At 45.4% G+C, this 23,609-nt stretch overlaps 1 protein-coding gene across 3 annotated transcripts; it reads left to right on the top strand.

Annotated features, from left to right (window-relative positions):
• The first annotated feature begins 4,046 nt into the window (after positions 1-4,046).
• rgl1 (ral guanine nucleotide dissociation stimulator-like 1) lies at positions 4,047-23,175 on the top strand. Of its 3 annotated transcripts, XM_068318896.1 has the most exons (18): positions 4,047-4,268; positions 4,363-4,582; positions 15,565-15,675; positions 17,076-17,284; positions 17,383-17,457; positions 17,547-17,737; positions 17,964-18,088; positions 18,206-18,525; positions 18,665-18,749; positions 18,868-18,957; positions 19,290-19,376; positions 19,459-19,491; positions 19,597-19,718; positions 20,033-20,122; positions 20,230-20,413; positions 20,837-21,082; positions 21,183-21,297; positions 21,421-23,175. In XM_068318896.1, exons 2-18 carry the CDS (start codon positions 4,421-4,423, stop codon positions 21,606-21,608), a joined length of 2,433 nt encoding a protein of 810 aa, XP_068174997.1. In that variant the 5' UTR covers positions 4,047-4,268; positions 4,363-4,420; the 3' UTR covers positions 21,609-23,175. The 3 variants fall into 3 exon arrangements, with proteins under 3 accessions (XP_068174997.1, XP_068174998.1, XP_068174999.1); XM_068318897.1 differs by lacking the exons at positions 4,047-4,268; positions 4,363-4,582 and adding an exon at positions 12,842-13,433; XM_068318898.1 differs by lacking the exons at positions 4,047-4,268; positions 4,363-4,582 and having other exon boundaries at positions 15,643-15,747.
• Positions 23,176-23,609: the final 434 nt, after the last annotated feature.

The following is a 23,609-nucleotide window of genomic DNA, read 5'->3' as shown; positions in this document are numbered from 1 at the left end:
TTGCTGTGATATTTGGTTATCCACCTATTTATAATGTAGTCAGTGACACAAAAAGCAATCCAGAAGCTCAACATACAGCATTCAGTCCTGAACAGCATAAACAGGATGACAACACGGTTTCCTTTGTTTCATCATGATAATAATGAATGATAATTCATTTAAGTTGCACAGTTAAATTATTCCTGCTCAAACAAAAGAATAAGTCCCTGCAGTGTTTATGTAGTTGTACTTGAGAAAGTTAAGAATTAAGGAAGTCTAAAGTAAGATTATGGTAAATCTGATTGTTTCAGCTCTTATATTTTGTGATCATGTGATCCTGTATTCGTCTGTGTGCAATCCTCATGCAGAATCCTGAGTCATCAACGTGAACAGTGGCTGATCTTTGTTGGTGTTGCTGACAAGGCGAGCAATAAGAAATCTGATTGCACAAGTGGTTGAAATGAGTCAGACAGAGTGCTGAGGAGGGACGACACTGGTAAATAACACTTCTGTGGTTTGAACTGTCCTTTTGACAGAGGAAGGACTCACACACATGAAAAAAACAGAAGGAAATGTGAAATGAAAACATTATGATGAAGTTCTGCCTCCCCAATCTCCGTTTCCGTGTTTCTTTTCTCTCTATCAGTGTTCCAGTAAAATGATAATAAGCAACTGTTCTGTGTGTCATCAAGACCCCTCAGCTGTCCACACAGTATGAACGAGTGTGTGTGTGCAGGAGGACAAGGAACATTCCAGACAGAAAAGAAGCAGTTACATAACAGCAGCGACGTGTACAGCCAATGGGATGATGGGAAAATAATCTAAGTATAAACAGTTAGACATGTTTTACGTTATGCTAAAATGTCATAATACACCCTGACATGGATTAAGCAAGAGAAAACGAAGACATTCATTTCTGAGCTGATGTGTTCCTCAGTCGACCAGCAGGGGGCAGCGTGGAGACGTGGAAGGTCATCGAACACACGTTTGACACAAGGTTCGGAAAACAAACGTGTTTATGTTGATTTTTGTATGATGAAGACATGGGATGAGGATTAGTCACCAATTGGTTTGTTGATCATAGATCATTTCAAATTTAAATATGTGTATTACTTGACGCTGCGCTTCACTGGCGTCGTGCCCGGAGTGTACCCTGCCTCATACCCCCGGTTGGCTGGGATAGGCTTCAACACACCGCAACCTGCAACGGCGGAAGAAGCAGGTTCGAAGATGATGATGAAGATTGCTGGACAAAGTATTTGTGTTGTACTGATTCACATCATTTTGAAGGTTATATTTAGTACATAAGAAATATTTAGTTATGGTCACTGACATGTGGTGTGTTAAGTACAGTATGAGTTTAAGGTAACTTAATAAAGTGTGAGGAACCTGAGTAGAACAGCTTAGGTACAGTCCTCCATTGTGTGTCAGTATCTTTGGAGGGTTTTCACTGTTCAGTGAAACTTGTTAATCTAATGCACAAGCCTGCATGCTTACATTCCTACAGTGTGTTTACTGGTGATTTCTCCAGAGTGTGTCACTGTTTGTATGATGGTAAACATCCAACGATTACATTCTCATCACTATTTACTCAGGCTGAAGGGATCTTGAGGGAAGTGTGTGTGTGTGTGTGTAAAAAGTATTTGTCTTGTTGAGACTTCAGACAGCTTTGTCTTCCCAGCTGTGCAAACTGGTTGTGTTCACACTGAGACTGTGTCAGCACACTCAGATGGGGCCAGAGAGGAAAAACAAGAAAGCGGCGCTAACACCGAGGATTTTACTGAACAATGTACGCAGGACAACGTATGAGAGTGGAATTCCTGACAGTCGTTGTGGGCAAAGTTCACACAGAATAAAACAATGATTGGAAGAGAAAATAAAATAACGTCCATCACTTGCTTTTTATGTCAGTCATTCACTGCCTTGCAACACGTTAGGCACCGGCCCAGCAGAGACTGTCTAACTGGGCCAACGTGAAGTAATTGAGGGTATTTTAGAAAGAAGGAACACAGCACTCAACAACAGAGAGAGGAAATGGAGGAAGGAGGAGGAGAGGAAGGCAGCGAGCGGAGAACAGTTCACTGGAAGTCCATCCAGACAGCCAGAAAAGGCTGTGATTACTCACCCTTCCTCCCATCATGCCTCCATTCATTCCCAGCAGTCATGGTCAAACGGCATCTTCAGCCACTTCAGCTGAGCTTCATTTATCGGGTCTGATTAGAGAGGCATTTTAATGTCTCGTGTCGTTGTTGTTTTTATCCGTGACCTTATCCATCATGAGTCAGTGCTATAATTAAACATACTTTAGGTGGGGTCTCATTGCATTTTTTGTGTGTGTTGGAGAAATTTTGTCATGTTGAGTCAGAGTAAGGTTTGAATCACAGCTGTAGCAGAGTGTCTTCTCTTTGGTGCTGAGCTGCCAGGAACTGAAAGAACAGTCTATGCCAGCGGCGGAAAATCCCTGGATTAAGTAAGAATGAAAATGTACTTAAAATACTGACAGTAAATTAAAGTGATTATATGCAGCACTACAGTCAAACGTTTGGACAGGAAGTGGTCTAAACCTGTCTGGGACCTTAAATCAAAAACATCACTAAAACCTGAACAATTCACTTTTTGTAAAGATCATCAGTTGTGTCATAGGCATACTACACACTGCCACAATGTCTCCATGACGACGTCATCACCTCAGATCCGCCTCATGCCAAGTTTAGTAACATGACGATGGTTGAGTCTTTATCATCAGCAGTTTGAGTTACCGACAAGAATCAGGTCAGATCTCCATTTAGTGTCTCTCCAGATAGTCTTCTTTTTTTCTGTTACTGTACTGTGACCCAGTTCTTAATGGGATGGAAAGCATATTCAAATATCCAACATCTGGAACGAGATCCACTGGTAGTGTGTGTGTGTGTGTGTGTGTGTGTGTGTGTGTGTGTGTGTGTGTGTGTGTGTGTGTGTGTGTGTGTGTGTGTGTGTGTGTGTGTGTGTGTGTGTGTGTGTGTGTGTGTGTGTGTGTGTGTGTGTGTGTGTGTGACACCGGATGTTTCTGACAGTGTTTTTCTAATGGCTGTTGATCCACCTGAGGTAACAGGAGTCTGACTTCACACAGTAGCTTTCAGCTGGAGGAAGAGACTTTCATCACACTCTGTACAACATTAACTGCTGAATCCACATCTAGTGTGTATATGTGTGTGTGTGTGTGTGTGTGCGTGTGTGTGTGTGTGTGTGTGTGTGTGTGTGTGTGTGTGTGTGTCAGAGCACTGCCTGGTCCCAGATAATCCTTTTTTCTGCAGAGCTTCACACATGACTGATTTCTACCCCTCCTGGACTCTTTCTCACTTTCTAGCCTCATTCAGTTTCACACACACACGCACACGCACACACACACACACACACACACACACACACACACACACACACACACACACACGTTAATGCTCTCCATAAGTATGACACGTTTGTCATGGCTGGACCTTTGCCCTGCTGTCACAGATGTCACCAGGCTGTACTTTGTAGCTCAAAGCTGAATCAGTAACTTTATGAATTATGTCTAAATACCTGGACGCGTTCAGTGTAACGCAAAAAAAAACGTGAATTAGGATTTACAGGACTGCCTACGTCTCCATTTCCCTCCAAGAAAGGGATCTGAACTGAACTGGCCTGAAGAACAAACCGAGACAAACTGCAGGGACTGAAATCAATGACAATAAGGTTTAATATGTTTTGAATTTTTAATAAGAGCTGTTTGGAATTCAGTGAGTTACAAATGAGTCCCTCCATCACAGAAAGCATCTGCTATTCTTAGTCAATCTTCAACCCTACTCTGTAATATCCCCCCTCCTAGGCCAGCCTTCCTGTCTTTCTTTCCTTTTCTCCACCTTCTTCCACAATGAAAACCTCTTTAGTCAGGCAAGTTGTTTTTTTTTGTTTTTTTTTTAAGGGGGGGCCGGCCACCAAGTGACAACTCCTCCCCCTTCTGGCCGGGGTGAGTGTAGGGGGGTTGAGAGAGAAGGAGGGAGAAAGAAATACAGCAGAGACAATAGACTTTAATCACTCATGAGGTTGAGTCCTGTTGGCGAGTCAAGCTCCCTGCCTGCTGAGAGGGGGAAAAACAGGACTGTGGTGGGGGGAGAGAAACGGGGGAGAAACAGGAAAGAAGACAGAGGTGAACAACTTGAAGGGGTCATTAGTTTCACTTGTGAGCCGAAACAACTCCAGTCTACAAGCACAGAGAGGAGAGGGGAGGAAGTGGCTAAAACATCTGGTGATCAGGACCTACAGGAGCCCAGGTATGCCTTCACCTTCATCATCATCATCACCATGTGATATTTCTGCTGCCGCTCCCTCCAAAGACGTCTCCATCTGCTCTGCCACACTACCCAGACTCCAGTACGATGCCCCGTCTACCCCGTCGCCCTCGCCGCTGATTCGAGCGCTCAGCATGATCTCCAGCTGCCCTCTAGCTACCCTGCTGCCCTGGCCTGCAGGCCCCCACCACCACCACTGCCTAGACCTGGACTGCACCATCCTGCTGAAGGGAGAGGAAGGGGTCTCCCTGCAGAGGTACCAGCCACGCTCCCCGGACAGCAGCCCCCACCACTGGGTCAGTATATGGCAGAGGAATTGTGTGTCAGTACGTGTTTGTCGGGACCGGTTTCCATCCCTGTGAAGCGCAGGTACTTCTATCTTAAGCAGTCTGGCAGATGTTGGCCTTCCTGTGCGTTTTGTTGTTTGGTGTTAAAGGTCCTGGGGGGTTCTGATAAATCCAAGGATGAGAAATAAGCTTGGATTTGGGGGGGAAAAAAAGTAAAAAGAAACAAGTGTGGCATCCTTAACAGTTAAAGATGTGTGAGGAACACGCTGCTGGCGTTAGCATCTCCTCCAAGGTCTGTCTGTTGGATGTGGGCTGTGATTTGTGAGAAAAGAAAGTCAATTTGTGGTCTTGTGTGTGGGCACGAGAGACAGACGGGTGTTTGACTGTTGGACTACAGCTGTAGGGTAAATCACAGTAAAGCCAGAGTTGATCTGGACTCAGCAGTCCTGGTTTGGCTGGTGGTCACATGATCAGTGGTGGTGCCGCAACCCCAGTGGCGTACACTTCCTTGTAAAGCACCACTGGAAAATGCAGAAAGTGAGATGTGTATGTGTGTGTGTGTGTGTGTGTGTGTGTGTGTGTGTGTGTGTGTGTGTGTGTGTGTGTGTGTGTGTGTGTGTGTGTGTGTGTGTGTGTGTGTGTGTGTGTGTGTGTGTCATCCTCGCTGACTGGTCACAGTTCACAGAAGAGACGTCAGCCGTTTTACTTCAGAACCCAGGAGGTGTCAGCAGACCATGACAGTAAATCTTGCACACGTTACGTTTCACATCCGTGCTTATTCCTTCACCATTATGGTTTCCTGTTTACCAGAAACCAACCTGTAGGGCAGCTTATTCCGGCTCGGTGCACACCAAAGGCAAAAGCTTTTCTAATATTTACACATTGAGAATTAGAGACCAAAGAGACTCAGATCAGAAAACCAGGCTGCTGACGTGACCTTGACTGAAGCCCGCCTCCTCCAAAGCAGGATATGTCATCCTCTTCGTTAAAAGTAGCCAAGCACTCAAGTAAATTACCAAAATGAAGTATTTATACAAGCAGAATTTTAACGTTTTTATACCGGACTTCAACTAAAGACTGTCGATTATTTTCTCCATTAAAGGATTGATTATCCTGAAAATACATGTTAATAACGTAAGGTAGTTTAAACAGGAACAAAACAGCATCATTAACAACCAAGACAAGTTGAATTTGAAAATGATAACTGATGCAAAACCTTAAATAGTAAAAGACATTCGTTCATTATGGGGTTTACGTGGTCATTAAGTTTCATGGAGAAACACTGAACAGTCCTTTCAATAAATGTTACACACTCTTCCTCGCTTCAGTCATGATGGAGGAAAAAAATTAACTTTTTCTGAAGTTTTGCGTGTTAAAATCTGAAGCTGTCAGATAAACATGGTGGTGTACAACATTTTTTTCCTTTCTCAAATGTTGTAGAGCAGAGGAATAAAGAGGCAAAGGCTTGAGTATAGAGTAACAACACAGCTGTGGTACCTGAGTAAATGTACTTCAGTGTCCCAGTGACTGTTAATGTGTGTGGACGTCTGTCAGATGCTGTCTGCCTGCTCTGCCATGATGCATGCTGGGAGAGCTCATCATCCTCGCTGCCTATCTGACATCCTGGCTGACACGTCCCCACCCCACCCCCCCCACACTCACTGCTCTGCTTCCACCAATTGTTCCAGGGGTTACGAAGATGGAGGCAGGAGAGCAGATTCTGACACTCTGAATGCTGTGAAGCTCAGCTTTCCTGTATCACAGACCTTTCTCTGTCTTTGCAGCGCTGACTTACGATTGCCCCCATAGCTGGACCGGAATCCGTGGCAATGATTCAAGTCGATTTTTGTTTCACCCGCTAAGCTTTTGAAGCAAAACCCGGGTGAAACAATACATGAGGGTCATAGATACATTACGTCTCTGTGAGTCCGTCAGCTGGTGCTTTTCTTTTCTTAGCTATGAAGGCAGTGATTGGACTGATTAACTCTTGATCACGCTGCTGTGTGGCTACAGACAGGGACACAGTCCATGTCCCACACAAGACAGGAGTGCTGAGGACATTATCAGCAGCTCACTGAGCGGAAACACCCCCCCATTACGATCTGTTGACCCCAGGAGCATGGAAGTGAGAGTGTCGACACGACGGTTATTCTGACCCTGAACCTGACATCACACGACATTTAGTTGCTCTCGTCAAATTCAAATTCAAATTCAACTAAAAAAACTTTATTAGTCCCAAAGGGACAATTGAAAGCACATAAAGCAGGATAGGCATAAAACATATAGTAAAGGTAAACAGTGTAAACAAAAACAATAAATGTAAATAATAATTAAATAATAACATAAATATAAATATCATGTCAACCTGATGGGTTAGTTGATTAGTTAGTCAGTTAGTTCAAAAACTAGTCATTTCAAAACCTAATTAATTTAAAAAACCTAGTTAGCTAGTTCAAAAACTAGTTAGTTTAAGACATAGTTCAAAAACCTGGTTAGTTAAAAAAAAACTTTCAAAAAAGTCGTATCAAATCAAAACTTTTTCTACTTTTCTATCAGTCAGGAATCAGGAAGTTCAGTTTAATAATCAGATCAATTAAAACTCCACACAGAGGGAATACTAGCTGATACCTCTCACCCAGTGGGACACAGTCACCATCAGGGTAGTTCAGTAACCTCAGCAGGTCATTTTCTGGAAATGTAGAAGTGAATTTTTTTAACATGGAAAACAAGTTCAAAGGAAGGGGGGAGGGTAATTGTGATGAGGCTGTGCTTTCCATTGAAAAAAATAAGAAAGCTGAGTTTGCACTCCTCCTTCCTCTTTCTCGTCTTTTTGAACAGAGAAGTGCACGTTTGAAGCTGATGACCAGTGACGTCTGAGCTCTTCTGTTTTTAACAGTCTTGCCTGTTGTGTGTTTTGATGACTGCTTTGATTCATTCATCATTCATCTGCTGCTCACCGTAAATGAATGCAAAACTTTTGGATTTGAGTCGTTTAATCCTCTACAATCAAACCAGTGCAACGATTTTTTTAATTTTTTTTTTACATGGCACAATTGGGAAGCGCCGTTCAGGCATGTGTGAAAAGCAGTGGATTCAATGACTAACCCAATAAACATGGACAGAACAAGAGATGGGACTGTAATGCACTTCAGTGTCTTTCTCCTTTGGCCAAAATGGAACAGATTATAAACAAGCAGACTTCCATTTTCTCTCAAATTTAGCTCTCCATCAATCACCCCTTCACTGAGTTCCCCTTCTCAGATGGTGTTTACCCTCTTGGATGACCCCAGTGTGTGAACTTGTCTGGTTGCCCGTGGCTCCGCAGAGGTTCACATTATGATTTTGGGCCTAATTAGGTCACATAATAGCACTGGTGTGAAAAGTCAATACCACAAGCATCGTCCCTGTCACAGAGTGTCCATCCCAACACCACAGCACCACAGGGGCAGCTAGCTCAACTGGGGCAGAAAATCATTGCCCCATATGGAGACTTTGGGGCGGTGTATGTGTGTGTATTTGTGTGTGTGTTCAAGTGTGGGATGGTAGATGGCGGGGACATATGATATAGAAATGCAGCTGCTCAGCATTTGTTTTTTTATGGCGAGGCATCTCTGTGAGTGTGTGCGTGCGTGCGTGTGTGTGTGTGTGTGTGTGTGTGTGCGTGCGTGTGTGTGTGTGTGTGTGTGTGTGTGTGTGTGTGTGTGTGTGTGTGTGTGTGTGTGTGGCCCCGGTGAACACACTCTAAATTCTCTGCTTTTCCCGTTCAGAGTATTAGCCAGGACGCATGACTGGGATAAAGCTGACATTATGATCTGTGTGTGTGTGTGTGTGTGTGTGTGTGTGTGTGTGTGTGTGTGTGTGTGTGTGTGTGTGTGTGTGTGTGTGTGTGTGTGTGCGCGTGTGTGTGTGTGTGTGTGTGTGTGTGTGTGTGTGTGTGAGAGAGAGAGAGAGAGAGAGAGAGTGTGTATGGCCTTACCGTGTGAAGTTGGAGTTATGAATAGGGGGTCAGCACACACTCTGTATGTCAGCAGGTTACCCACTATTTTCACTCTATTGAGGTCAAACACAATGAAACGCTCCATTAATAACAGGAAACACATCCTGCATTTGTTTAAGACAAACATCAGGATGTATTTTTTATAAATACAACAACTTTATACAGTATTTAATGTGTCCATATTGCCATGACTTTTACTTTGGTAGGTGTCGGAATGCTTGTTTCTGTGTGTGTTTGTAGTTTTCTGGTGCGGTATGGCAGCAGTTGTCACCGGTGTTCTGCATATGTGGCAAATTCAGGGTAGCACGTATCTGTGGGACAACAGATGGCCTCCTCTCATTAGCGGGGGGTCAGACAGACAACTGAGCGAGTCCAGACCGATTCATTGGAAGCTTAGCGGGGCTTAGATCTGGGGCGAGGGGTCAGGGTTGGGGCCCCATGAAGGTGGGTTTTGTTTGTATATATTTAAATGTTTGTGTGTGTGTGTGTGTGTGTGTGTGTGTGTGTGTGTGTGTGTGTGTGCGTGTGTGCGAATCAAATTTATCGTAACTGCTCTGAATGCAGTCACCTGACAACACCTGAAATACCATCTGAATCATTGTTGCTCCAGGGGGATTATGGTCTGTCCGGCTGACCTAATATGGAGCCTGTTGTTCTCACCTTCTCATAGCACAAACATCCCTGTTTATATTGTAATTAAGTACGTTCGGCGTTTATCTTTGAATACCTTTTCCTCCAAGTGTGTCTAGGTTTGCGGGGTCAGCTGTGTTTAACGTGGAGGGTGGAGGAGGGGGTCTGCAGAGCTGGACTTTCCTGGAAACTAATGATGTCACCCATCCAGAAAGAAAGAAAGAGGGAGAACTCAACAACAGCTGGGACAATAGTTCTGAGGGGAGCAAATACAAGACATAAGAGGAAAAGTGGAAAGGAGAGAGAGAGAGAATGGAGAGACAGAAAGAGATTTTCAGTGATCGTTATAACAAAGGGTTCGTTTGAGCGAAGGAGGCGCAGAAACAGAAAGAAAGAGTGAAAGAAAAGACAGCTGTGTGTGTTGTCAGAGAAGACCTGGCATGTTGTCATCGATCTGTGTCTCTGCTCTACCAGCACCAGATCCGTGGACACCCGTCTGCTGATCTGATACCTCATTAAATCAACATCAAGTAAAGCTATGCCCTGACTGGCTGCTTTGCATCTGCTTCACCGCTCTTAAACTTCTTCTTCTTCTCCTTTCGGCGTTTCCCTTCAGGGGTCGCCACAACGAATCGGTTCAAAATCTATGACTTCCGCTCTTAAACAACCCCTTTAAACTACTTAACTCCTCTCAAACTCAGGTTTTATTGAGTTACAGCACATTATCCTGACCCTGCATCGTAAATCCAACCTCTCAGGGTTTGACGCTCTGCCCTGGTTTGATTAACACCTCTGCTGACTCTGGATAAACAAATGCTTTATGAACTCTGCCCTCTACCGGGCACTACGCTTTGGAAACACAAACTCACCAAACCACACACAAATTTAACACGCAACAAATTAAAACACACAACTGTGTGTGAAAGGGAGCTCGTAACACAAGAAAGTATGAAAGGAGTGACACGTTCTGTCCAGATATGGGAGCAGGAAAGATCTCCTTGTGTGATGTTTATGCAGTGATTTCCACATAACCGTTTGGCTCCAGCTGACACTCCCCTAACTGGATGGAGTGATGAGTCTCCTCTCTATTTACAGAAGAAACACAGAGTCTCTCTGCGCTCTGACATATGAAATCAGTGCAAGATGGTGGTGTTGCATCATCGTTGTCTCAGTCTCTGGCTGTGCCGTGAACCCCCCCCCCCCTAGTCTCCTCCTCCCACAGTCACAGAAGAGATAGTGTTCTTTCAAGTTAATCTCAACGGTGTCCCACACACTCCGTGATAAGTGATCTCCTTATCTTAAATAGAAACTCTGAGACTACTACGTCCGTTACTGCCACGAGGTGAATCTGCAGTTTATCAGTACTGTGATGCTGAGTGTTTGTCAGTCTCCTCTCCTCTCCTCCTCTTTGGTCTTGATCCAGGCCAGAGAGGCTCCCCAGCCAGTCAGGTATGAGGACAGCAGGCTGACTGGAGTCAGGAGGCTGGAGGCAGGAAGTGGGAGATTTCCTGGAATGTGTGTTTTTTTCCCCTTGGTGGTGCAATAACAGTGCGAGCAGCGCTCCTCCTGTTTTTGTCCCCTCTCTGTCTGCATTGTGGTTCCCTGTTCTGACTCGGGAACAGGGAGAAGAGCATACGTGGGGAGCTCAATAATGGCAGGAACCCATTCTAAAACCCTGCTCTGCCTTCGTTGAGGGCTTCCCTAAGAACGATTACGTCAGGACTTGTACATGTAGTAGGAGGATTGGCAGAATTACCTGGGCAGTTGTTGGAAGCCTTTCTATCCCGGCGGCATGAAGATGCCAGAAGACTCCGTCACAGATCCTCAGCTTTAACCATCAGCCTGCAGTAGAGCTCAGGTTTACTTTAGCAGAGCCACAGACTTAAGTTACAAATAGAGGGATGTCAGACATATCTAGTTTGGGGATTCCTGCATTCCTCTACTCCACTACTTTCATTTTGAGACACTGTACTAACATTATGAACTCTTTACAGTTTAAACAGGTGGATGGCTTTGGTTATGAACCACAATTAACATCCTGTGTTATTGTTTTATTACGGAGTGTTCATTGACTTGATGGCACGAATCGCTCGACTTGAAATGAGCAATCTCAGAGAGACACTTTGGTCCTTGTACATTTTAGACAAATTAACTAGACATAATGACTTCTAGAGATCCCGATATCCAGATTTTGTTACCTTGGGACGTACAGACTACCTGTTTTCAGGGTTTCAATTGGCTAGCTCCTATTTGGCACGTAGACCCGAGGAAATCGAATCAGTATGCTATGTCCCTAAAAGTCGAGTCCAGATACCTAAAAGGTGCTCTGGGATTTACCGACAATTAGTCACATTTTCCTCAAACTATAGATCAGGCCAAAAAGTATTGTTGGATGTGTCCCATTGGAATTATCTGACTTTTTAATGGGACCCCCGAGAAAGAAAACAAATTTCACATTTCCATTTCACTTAGAACGATGTGGGTACCCACTGGCTCATCCATCACGCGGGGCAGCCACTGTCACATCCATCAGGCCTCTTGTTTGTGCTGAGATATGACATCACTCCCACTGTGAGACCAACACTCCCATCCCCCGGGGAGGTTGTGTGGAGTCGCAACCTTCCCACTGCCCCCATGGGCTTCCCAGAGCTCCAGAGACCCAAGCGGACAGCGGGGCAGCTTGTCCTGGGAACTGGAGCCCGGCCAGATATAAAGTCTGATGAACCGTTAGCAGGACAGCTGGAACAGGTTTAACCATCTCTCCCACCCAGCCAGACTACAATAAATGTTTCCACTGTCGCCTGACTCTGAATCAGTAGTTATTTCATCAGCTGACAAAACGGATTAGCAACTCTATTAGACACGACCCGCTCACAGTTCATATATGCCCACGATACAACTTTGCACAAAAAGACCCCACACCAATTTGCCACTTGATTCATATCTTCCCATTTATTCACACAAGTGGGCTGCTGGAGTCTGTGAGGGAGCACGCTCTCCGTGGAACAGTGTCGTTCATTCTCACACTCGATCTATTCTCCTCTATGTCACTGACAATACACAGTACTGGTGACGGCATCTCCAGTCTTCCTTGTATTGTCCCACACAGCCAGCAGCTGCCTCACACACACACACACACACACACACACACACACACACACACACGAACGCACGCATGCACGCACCCACCCACACACACACGCACGCATGCACCCCAAGCCACACACAAACATCATTTCATCCACTCCAAGGGCAATATTAATATTTATTCTCTCTCTCTATTTTATCCAGATGTATTTTGATTTTTAATTTTTTACAATTTCTAATTTAATTTAATTTAGTTTCAACTGTTAGTTTAGTTTTAGTTTGTTTTGTTTTGTTTAGTTTTGAAGCTGATCTTCCATTACAGGGTATTTTGAATACTCAAACTTATATTAAAATAATGCAAAAAAAATGTTTCCTACAGAAAAATTCATCAGATTTCAGTTAAATGGCAAGGAAAGAAATGGACCTAGTGAATGTACATACTATAATTCTATTTGATTTGAGATGTCAAGAGGAGATCATGGTTTAAGAATAAATAATAAGGGAGAACCTCCATGTTAACTGTACAAAGACCCTGCTTTCATATTCATCTTTAACATATGAAACACAAACTCTAGAATTTATTATAGTGACCAACCTCTCCTTTAGAGATATAAAAAAAAGAGATTTAAGTGACGTATTTTTGTCTACCTTAACACACGTCACCAAGTAAATGGTGAAGAAGGAGCCGCTAAGAATTTCACAAGACTTAAACTTCTGGTTGTTGCGTAGCGGTAAATTACGCAAATAAAACTCACGGAGTCGCGCCTGAGTGCGCACATTGTTGTCATGACTGAAGTACGTAGAACAAAAAAAAAACAAAAAAACAAAAAAAAAAAGAGGAGAAGGAGGGGTTTGAACGGAGCTGTGGTGAGTCCTGTAGGAGGAGCAGTCTCATCCAGAGGAGAGGAGAGCCCACCGACGGTAGGGGAGGAGGTCGAGGTGTTTGGAGCGGAGCGCAAGGAGCTTGTTGTCAGCGAGGATCGGGGATTCTTCAGTTTTAAAATCACATCTTCTTTCCTTTGAAGGACTCTATTTTTTTTTTTTTTGTTCTTCTTTTTTTTGTTTTTTTGTTTGCCGGAATTCTGATGCTGCCCCTGGATCATGAGAGAAACACTCACCATGAAATTCGCCTGGAAAACTAAAATGGTAAAAAGACAAAAAAAAACCACAACACAGAGAAACGCGCATGGCTTTCCATCCCGGTCGCTGTTGTTGTTGAGTTTATGGTTTTGTGGAAAAGAGGGGAGGGAGGGGGGACCGGAGAAAGGAAAAGGGGGAGAAAAAAGGAGGAGGAGGAGGTTTGTAATGCCTGGGAAACTAGAGGATGATGGGGGGGGGGGGGGGCAAAAGGAGGAGGAGGAACATTAAGTCTATTTCTTTTACGAGGATTTCAGTCCAGTTTAACGCGTAAAGACGCAGCGCAAAAGTTGGAAAGGGGTTTCGGGGTGTGATAATAATAAAAAAAACATCTGCCAGCTATATCCTCTAGCTTTCCTTTTCCTGATTGTGGATTGAAAAACTTGTGTTTAGGGGGGGGGGGGACCAGAACGCAAAGGGAACAAACTGGAGAGACTTCTGCCTCTCCACGGGCTCCAGGCGGGGAAAACACCAAATCCCTCAGATTTCACACAACTGTTGTTACCTCGGGGTGGGGGGTGGGGGTGGGGGGTATTGTTTCACACGCAGCTGACAGTGGGATTAACACTATTTGAACAGTGTTGGCGCACTGTTTGCGTCCGCTATCCTTTGTTACCCCTCCCTCTGTGCGCATTTTGAGCATCATCTATGGAAGAAAGTGAAGGCCTGCTGTGTTCAGATGGTAAACTCTCCCTGTCTGCTGGGTGATGTGTCCCATCCTGTCTAGGACTCATCTACTGTGACTTCCCCCAAACTTTAACTCACAAAACGTGCAAAATCTTTTCCTTTTTTCTTCTCCAAACTGCTGTAACAAACATCTCCAGTTGAGCGGCTGACAAAAAGCGAGCTGTGTGTGCAGAATGTGAACTCAGGGCCCGAGCCGGCCAGCACACAGACCTCCCGCTATTGTTTTGGGAGTGTGTGGACTGCATGACTCATGCACTGATGTATTTATCTGTCTCTGCGCCATCCAGCCAGCCAGCCAGCCAGCCAGCCAGCCAGCCAGCCAGCCAGCCGACGGCCATCGGTGGCTGCAGAGAGAGGCGTTTACTACAAGATGCTGCTGATGGCACTGGATTTTTGTGGTTTTACTTTGTCTTTTTCTGTTCAGACCCAAACACGACCCACTCAAGGGTGAAGGCTAGCGTCATCCTCAGAGGCCGTTAACGGCCATTTTGACCCTTGACCCCTTCTCAGGCAGCCCCTTTTATTTGAGGACCTTAGTGGGGCTTCGCCATTGAGCCTTGTGAATGAAAGCGAGAGTGACCCCGGCACCGTGTGGTCTCATGTGTGCAAGGACAAAATATGACATGCCTGGTGTTTCTCTCTCGTTCGCGTCTCTGCCTGTGTTTTTGTTTCTCTCTCTCTCTCCATCTGTTGATGTATCAGCACATCCCAGGTTGTGTTTGAGCACACCCTCTCCAGACTTTAGTATTTGGATTGGGCTCTGCTCCCTCTCCCTGTGTGTTTATACGCTCTTGTGTTGGTCAGTGATTTACAACCAGAGACAGACGGGGCGCATATGAGACAAGATGGGAACAACTCCATTCGGTCTCACGAGCTGCTTTAAAGTGTCGTTGTTCTCCTGAGGTCCAGATTTTGTAATCAAGTGCTCTCAGCTCGTGTAATCAGACAGATAAACAGAGTGAAGATCCGTCGACAGAGAAGACGGGTCGCGCAAACGTTTTGTTTTATTCTAAAGAGGCCTGTTTGAGAGGTTTTCATCCATTCTGGCTTTTATCTCCAGATTTCTGGGCTCCGGGAAAGAAATCCAGCTCAGATGTCATCTTCAGAGAGATGGATGGGGGAGGAAAAGGGAGGAAAGACAGGGAGGGAGGCTTGGCAGGCTGCAGAGATGGGGGCTGGGGGTGGAGAGTTGGTCATTCTGGATGTTTTACTGCACTTGAGTCCTTCTTTTAGTAGTTTATGTGAATGTTGTGGTTGGATTGCAGCTGTTTGTTTTTTCCAAGTCGTCTTTCTGATGTTTCTACTTTATAAAAGAGAAGTTGTGCTTTTCAGATGTCACCGCTGAGGGTTTTGTCCTGCAGCCTCTCCACCGGTGCTCTTATATGTGATCTTTAACGCTGCTCTCCTGTCCATCATGCTGAAATCCTCCCTCTCTCTGTCTCTCCCCCACCAGAGCTCGGTGCAGGACTGGGGGGAGGAAGTTGAAGAAGGAGCCATTTACAATGTGACGCTGAAGAGGGTTCAGATTCAACAGGCTGCCAACAAGGGAGCGAGATGGTTGGGGGTGAGTCCTGCCGCGACCGAGCTGAAGACCTTCAGCAAAACTGATCACATTCCCCTCTCTGGACCCGATTAGGTGCAAATTACGAAGCACTGGCTTTTACACTAAATAGAATAATCACCATTTGTCTTTTAGGTGTCAGTATTTTTTAAAAAAAATCAGCCCAGTTGACTGTGTGCAGACTGCTGAGCTCATAAACAGAAACCTAATCTCTACTGTCCAAACCAGACTGCGTCTTTTAGTTGTGGGGCGTTTTCCACCACGGCTGTTGTTTTAACATTTGCCGCTATAAATCTCCCAGTTTAGACAACACCTTGTAGTGGCCTGTTCAAAAGAATGAACAGTTCTACCAGGCCCGGACTGCTCAGCTGCAGTATGTGATTTCCTGACTGCTCAGCAGTGTTTTTGCAAAATGCTGGCATGACAAAAAAAAAAGTACAAAAAAAAACAAACTACGAAGGGCTTTTCCTCGAGTTGTGCTTTTTTTTTTGTTTGCTGTTTCCTCCGCGGAGCTGTTTATATCAGCATAATAAGATGTTGCACAATATATTATTATACTGAACAGAAGGGCCAATTAAGTAGATTATCCTTCTTTTCTCTTGTGTTTTTTCTCAGTAATAGCTGAAAGAAAGCAGGAACCCGGCGTAACAATTCAAAAAATCTGCAAGAAAGAAGGAGGATTTGTTTGACTTTTGTCTCTTCGCTTGACAGAAGGGCTGGGATTGAGGCATGGCGAAAGAAATTGATAAAATCCCTGAAGCTTTATTAACTGTATTGATATATTGACAACAGCATGAGCTGCCAGCAGCGTTGGAACTAATTAGAACAGCATGACTGCTTCATACGGTCCTGTTTACTGAAGAAAACCAAACGGGCCATCGTCGTATTTGCTGCAAACCATCAGCAGAGACATTGAGTGGGATTGTAAACCCGTTTACATGTTGTGTGTAGATTATGTGATTATGTAAAAAAATAAAAAAAAGATAAAAAAAAGAGTGATAACAACACACAGTTGTTATCAGAGGGGGGTGATGGGAGAAGTCCACTCTGCTCCCGCCCTGCTCTCGCCCTGGAGGGGCTGTGGAGGAGGGGCGGGCCGGGTGATTAGAAGCAGATTGGAGGGTTTCCTGTTGTGGTGCGTGAACCACACCGAGTTCTCCTTCTCACACGCCGTGCCACCTCTTCTCCTGCTCCCTCATCGCCCGCTTCATTTGTCCATAGACACAATGGTCGGACACATCTGGAGAAATTAAAAATAGATCATAACGGCCCCACCCTGTCTCCATCTGGGTGGATTGTCCTCTAAAAAAAGAAAGCTCTGGAAGCAACACAAACACATAATAATAACTAGTGTAACATCACACTGGATTAATGGTGTACAAATACTGTATGTGTGTGTTCAGGCGGAGGGGGACCGCCTGCCTCCCGGCCATACGGTGAGCCAGATGGAGACCTGTAAAATCCGGAGCATCCGTGCCGGAACGCTGGAGCGTCTGGTGGAGACGTTGCTGACGGCGTTCGGGGACAACGACCTGACCTACACGTCCATCTTTCTGTCCACCTACCGAGCCTTCGCCACCACGCAGTCTGTTCTGCAGCTGCTGCTGGACAGGTAGCGCCGGAGTCCGCCGTTGTTTGAAGCCACAACAATGCCTTTTCTCTGCAGTCTCAGTGGTTTTCAATGCCCCCGCTCCTTGTTGTCTGCTGCAGGTACGGAAGCGTGGAAGAAAGTAAGCCAGACGCGGGCAGGTGTCGCAGCTCCGACACCAACAACGCCATCAGAACGTGAGGAGAATTTTCACTGGTGCACCAGATTGATCTTCATTCTAGACATCTTTATGCAACCTGTTTTTCTTTCTTCGCTGTTTCCACAGTGCTTTGGCCTCAACGCTGCGTGCCTGGTTGGACCAGTGTCCGGAAGACTTCCAGGAGCCCCCTGACTACCCCTGTCTACACAGGCTGATGGCCTACCTGCGCAGTGCCCTGCCGGGCTCCGAGGCGCTCAGACGGGCTGAAGGTCTCCTGGAGCAGCTACAGACTCAGGCCAGCATGGACGACACTGAAGGTAATTCACCTTTTTTCTTTAGGGATACAAAAGTTATTCCCTCTCAGCTGAACATCTATCTTTATTTGAACTTGGCATCCAAAGCAGCACAAAAAGGTTTTTTTCTCACCGGAGGGGCTTCTGCGTCCTTGGACACAAACGTTCAAGTTTAAATATAGCTTGTCGTTCTTTGTTTTCCTATATTAAATTTCTCATGAGTAAAATCATCTGTTTTAACTGCTTTTAGCCGGTTTCCACGGCAACAGTTCTTTCTGCCTGGGTGAAGAGGAGGAGGTGGAAATCGAGGTCCAGGAGGACTTCCTGTCATTTGACGCTGACCTGGTGGCTGAGCAGCTAACCTACATGGATGCAGTAAGTGAAGATGGAAGGGTGGGGGTGGGGGTCACATAGGAGGAGTCTCACTGGATGCACCCAGTCATGTTTCTCCAGTGGCTGCAGTACTAACATCAACCTATTCTTTTCCTCCAGCTGCTGTTTAAAAAGGTGGTTCCCCACCACTGCCTGGGCTCCATCTGGTCCCAGAGGGGTAAAAAGCACAATAAGCACAGCGCCCCCACCGTCCGGGCCACTATCACTCAGTTCAACGCCGTGGCGGCCTGTGTGGTCAGCACCGTGTTGAAGCACAGACAGATTAGACCACACGTCAGAGCGCGGGTCATCCAGCGCTGGATAGACATCGCTCAGGAGTGCCGAATACGCAAAAATTTCTCGTCTCTGCGAGCCATCGTGTCTGCGCTACAGTCCAACCCGCTGTACCGGCTGAAGAGGGCGTGGGCCTGCGTGCACAAGTGAGTGTCCCGGAGTTGAACTCTGCAGATGATCTCAGCGAATCTTGAGAAACGAATTCATCGGCGTCTCTCTAGCGTCTGTTTTGTGTGTTTTAACTGTGCAATGAGACGCGCTAACATGCATCCGTGCGCCACACAGAGACAGCATGCAGACGTTTGAAGAGCTGTCAGACATTTTCTCCGATCACAACAACTACCTGACCAGCAGAGAGCTCCTCATGAGGGTGAGAGTTCACACTTCAACACGTCTGTACAGTCACATACTATGTAGACCATTTGATGTGAGACCCAGTTGGAAGACGCAGCTTCATTTAGAATGTGTTTTTTTTATTCGCTCTACAGGAGGGAACATCTAAGTTTGCCAGTCTGGAGAGTTGTGCCAAAGAGCACCAAAAACGAACCCACAAGAGACTACAGTTACAGAAAGAAATGGTGAGACAAAGAACGACTGTTCGTGTTTCTGCTGAGAAGTGCCAGAGAAATGTACCTTTTTAGAAAACAGAACCATCAGCAACAACACATTCCTCCGACTCAACACGCTGTAAAATGAATTCTAGCCTCATCGGTTTGGTCAGGCCACATTCTTACGTTGTTTAGTCAGTGCTTTTGTGTGCTGTACTTGCATGAAGCCTCTGCTTTAATTTACCAAACCCACACTGGCATCTGCGATAATGGAGACCGCTGATTCTGGCTTTGTTGTGGCGTCATTTGAACTAATCGTTTAACTGGTTTCAAACACGTCAAATGGGTGTGTTTCCCAACAGGGAGCGATGCAGGGAACAATACCCTACCTGGGGACCTTTCTGACTGACTTGACCATGTTGGATACGGCCCTGCCCGACCTGGTGGAGGTAAGAAACCATCCCTGACGCCTGCTGCTGCATGTGTGTTTAGCTGTGGCGTCTGACAGCGTGCTCTTTGTGTCCTCTGCAGGGTGGTCTGATCAACTTTGAGAAGAGACGCAGGGTGAGTGCAGCCGTCAACGGTCTCGTCCGAGGCGATCGCACCATCGCAGATGTCACATGATGAGCTCTGGTCACTGTTGAACCGTCTTTCTCTCTGTCCCTGCAGGAGTTTGAGGTGATAGCCCAGATCAAGCTGCTCCAGTCGGCCTGTAACAGCTACTGTCTGACTCCGGAGGCGTCTTTCCTCCGTTGGTTTAAGGGCCAGGTCCAGTTCAGCGAGGAAGAAAGGTAGTGCTGCTTTCTGAGCATCTTTTCTGTCCATTCCATTGTTATCCATTTGATAAAAACCAAATTAACGCATGAGGTCATGGTCTGTTGAACCCATTGTCAATAAGAAACCACAACTACAGCTTCTTTTTGTCTTTTCCTCCTGCTGTTCTGTCGTCTGTACCGCTCCTGCTGACCTATTGTAGCTCTCTATTCCTCCCTGACGTTCTTTTTACTTCTCCCTTTGTCAGATTTCATGCTTCTCCGAACCACCGGCATGTGATGTCATTTGTTTTTATGACGCTTAATGCTTTTATCAATGCTCTCTCTTGCAGCTATGCCTTGTCCTGTCAGATTGAGGGTCTGGGTGACAGCAGTCCAACTTCACCGAAGCCTCGAAAAAGCATGGTGAAGAGACTCAGCCTGTAAGTACATATAGAAAATTGATGCTGATGGAACCTGAAGGAGGAGATTTTAAATGAATGCTTTACAAAATGCTGTCATCTGATCACAGACCTCTTCCTCTTTGCAGGCTGTTTCTTGGACCGGACAGCACCACAGCCAGCTCCCCGGTCAGGGAGACGCCACGCTCGCCTCCGACGGGCAGCTCAGGAGAGAGCATGGACTCAGTCAGCGTCTCCTCCAGCGACTCCAGCAGCCCGTCAGACGGCGAGGGTCAAACCCCCACCCACACCTCCGACTCCCAGCAGAACAAGGTGGGTTGTTAACACCACGCTAAACGTGGTGGTTGAAGATATTCTGTGTCTTGAGGGTTTTTTTCTGATATTACTTTTGATTACTGAAGATTTATGTTGTCTTCATCACTGATGGTTCAAAAAACACCAAAATGTACACTCATTAAATATGCATCCGTTTTGTTTGAAATATTCAAAATATTCAAATCATATCAAATACTAGGATGAGACAAAAACTAATTTTTTATTTCTTCCTCCTTCAACCTAATAATTTTGGTGCTTTCCCGAAGTCCATTTGAGTTTACAACAAAAACTGTTCAGTTTATTTCTTCTGCTTCACATGAGAATGATTTATTAGTTAGATATTAATGAAATGGTGACAGGAAATGATGCAGTTGTGCGTTTTGGTATCTGTGTCTAACTTCTGGCTTCATGTCTCCTCAGCTGTCAGAATCCTCCTCTTGTACTTCGCTCCATTCCATGGACACCAGCTCGTCCACAGCCAGCGTCTCCATGACTCCTGCGTCTCCTCTGCTCCCCGGGCCCCTCTGCACCCACAGGCGCTCTGTCTCCCTCACGCCCCTCAGCTCGCCGAGCCAATCCCCAGCTTACAACACCCAGGCCCAGGACGCGTGCATCATCCGAGTTAGTCTGGAGCACGGAAATGGGAATCTCTATAAGAGCATATTGGTACTGTAAATACATTTGTGTTCCTCTTTGATGTTCAACATTTACTTAATGGATCTGTACTGTATTAGAGGATAATTTTTTTGGCTATTCTTTTAAACAGCTGACAAATCAAGACAAGACTCCAGCTGTGATTTCTAGAGCCATGGCGAAGCACAACCTGGAGGTAGAACCGGCGGAGGGATACGAGCTGGTGCAAGTCATCTCTGAGGAGAAAGGTAAAAAATAAAAAGTCTGTGTGAAAAACTGTGCTAAAGTCGATATAGTTTTCAGAATAATATTTTTTTTAACTTAATTAGCCACAATATTAATGAGTCTTTTTTTTTTTAACCATCTTTCAGAACTGGTCATCCCAGACAATGCAAACGTCTTCTATGCTATGAACACCTCGGCCAATTTTGACTTCCTGCTGCGGGGGCGAGGCTCGACGGGTCTGCCGGTCCAGCTGCGAAGCCGGTGCAGCTCCACGCTCCCTCGCGCCCAGCATCGCTCCAGCTTATCGCTCAGACTCAGCAAGGTCACGCTGTGACCCTGTGCTGCGTGGGAGCGGCTGTTTGCCCCGACACCACTAATCCCTGACTGTAGTGGGCGTGGACCTGATGTGAACTGATTTGTTGTAGGTGAATGGATGGATTGATGAGGACTGCTGATGGATTCTTAAGAGCTCCACTTTGACGTCTCGTTCTGAACTGTGCTATCCCTTCTCGCCCTTTTGCCCAGCCTTAATTCAAAACACAGACTGCAGTGCACGGGGCATTACCGTTTGACTGGTGTCTTTGACAGAGTGACACAGCGACCACTAGTGGTCTCCATCCTTTACTACAACAGGTTTTTGCACATGTTACTGGAGCAGCCAAACTCCAGACCTCTGACAGTATTGCGATCTTGGAACAAAATTCTTTTTTTTTTTTTTTAATGGTGTGTGTTTTTATGAATATTTACTCTTATGCTAAGAGGAATGTGATGAATGCAGAAAGAGAAGACTGATGGTGGATTAGAAGGAGAAGTATACCGGTCGTATTGCCTTTACCAATGAATGAATGGACCTCTGACAGCATTCTGAATGATATTCTGTTATTGATTGACAGGAGCTGTGATGTCATTATCCTTCCTGGTCCTAGTCGGACATGTTTAGCCACCGTGTCTTGTTCATGCACAGTGTGCACTGTGTGCAGCCCCTCTCGTGTTATGAGCTGTGTGACGAATGCAGTGTCACGTGCATTCTGATTGGTTCCATTACTTGGTTTTAACAAGTTCTTTTGCGAATGATGACATTTCCTTACCTGCCCTATCTGTAGGGTGAATTGATGGAATATGTGCTGTTCTCTAATCCTGAGAGATGTTCCCTCATGTTCTCACAATTTCGATTTGGAAAAAGAAAATAAAAGAATGGAAGTACAATAAAAGAGGAAATGAGGGAGCTGACTTTCCTGGAATGGAAAACATGCAATTTATTCATCCTGACAGATAATTGTGCCTCTTTTCCCTTCACTATATGAACCGTAGAGTTGCACTTGTCCGTTTGTAGGATATGCCAATGTGAATGCAGAAGATTGAGGAAGCTGCCTGCGAGTGGTTTCCTCCCTCTTCACTAAATGAAGTACTATTGTTACTATTTGTTTGTAATTGTGGCTTTTTATATGTTTTTGTAACACAATTCAGGCCAGAAATGAGTGCCAGATTGGAGAGCGATGGAGGATTTTCAAAAGGAAATGTTCACAAATCAAAAGTGTTATCAAATAAGCCAGTGCCAGATTTTTACTGGGGTCCATTTGAAAATGTTTATTGAGGGACACAAAAATCAAAACCTATTCCCACAGTGAACACTTGTGTGTTTGACTCCTTGTTCACACACCATCACCAACACTGTCCCCCATCACATAACCCAAACACTGTAGCAGATAGACGCTCAGAGACCGTCTCTTTTTCAGTTCTGGTCCAGGTTCTTCTGGCATCACCAAATGTTTGTCCAAATGGATAATGTCTCCAGGCTATCGTGACGCTCTTTCTTTGTCCAAAAGGTCCTCATTAAATCACTCCCATGATGTTCACTGCCAAAGACTCCTCTACCTGAATAAATAAATTATTATTGTTAAGGTCTTTGTGTTTTAATTTCCTTTCCTGACAGTTTGCTGCTTCGCTGGTCAAACACTTTTCCTGCAATTCAGGGACATGTCTGTACTTTTGACATTCACAGGAATTTGCTTGAAAAGACAGAAAGGGACTATATTTGTGTCCTGTAACCCAGATGATAAGAGGAGGAGTTTGTCTCATTATTTCAAGTCATACACCTAGCAGTTGAATTCAAGTGGTAGAATGTTCCCTATAAGAGGGGCGACACAATCAAGACTGTGACAAACAGACTTATCCTCACTGCAGGGACAAAACAGGGACAAAAAGCTGATCCTCTCAGTCATTCAGATTAGGAAGGTTGGTGAGTCGGGGTTATGCGCGCACCGGTTTGGGCTTAAGGTAAGAGTAAATCCTCAGTGAATTCATTTGGGTTAATCCTAAATCAGTGGTTCTCAAT

This window comes from Antennarius striatus, chromosome 7 (genome assembly GCF_040054535.1).
Source record: "Antennarius striatus isolate MH-2024 chromosome 7, ASM4005453v1, whole genome shotgun sequence".
Classification (NCBI taxonomy): domain Eukaryota; kingdom Metazoa; phylum Chordata; class Actinopteri; order Lophiiformes; family Antennariidae; genus Antennarius; species Antennarius striatus.
The sequence above is the reverse complement of the archived record's forward strand: the minus strand, read 5'-3'. Positions and strand labels throughout refer to the sequence as shown.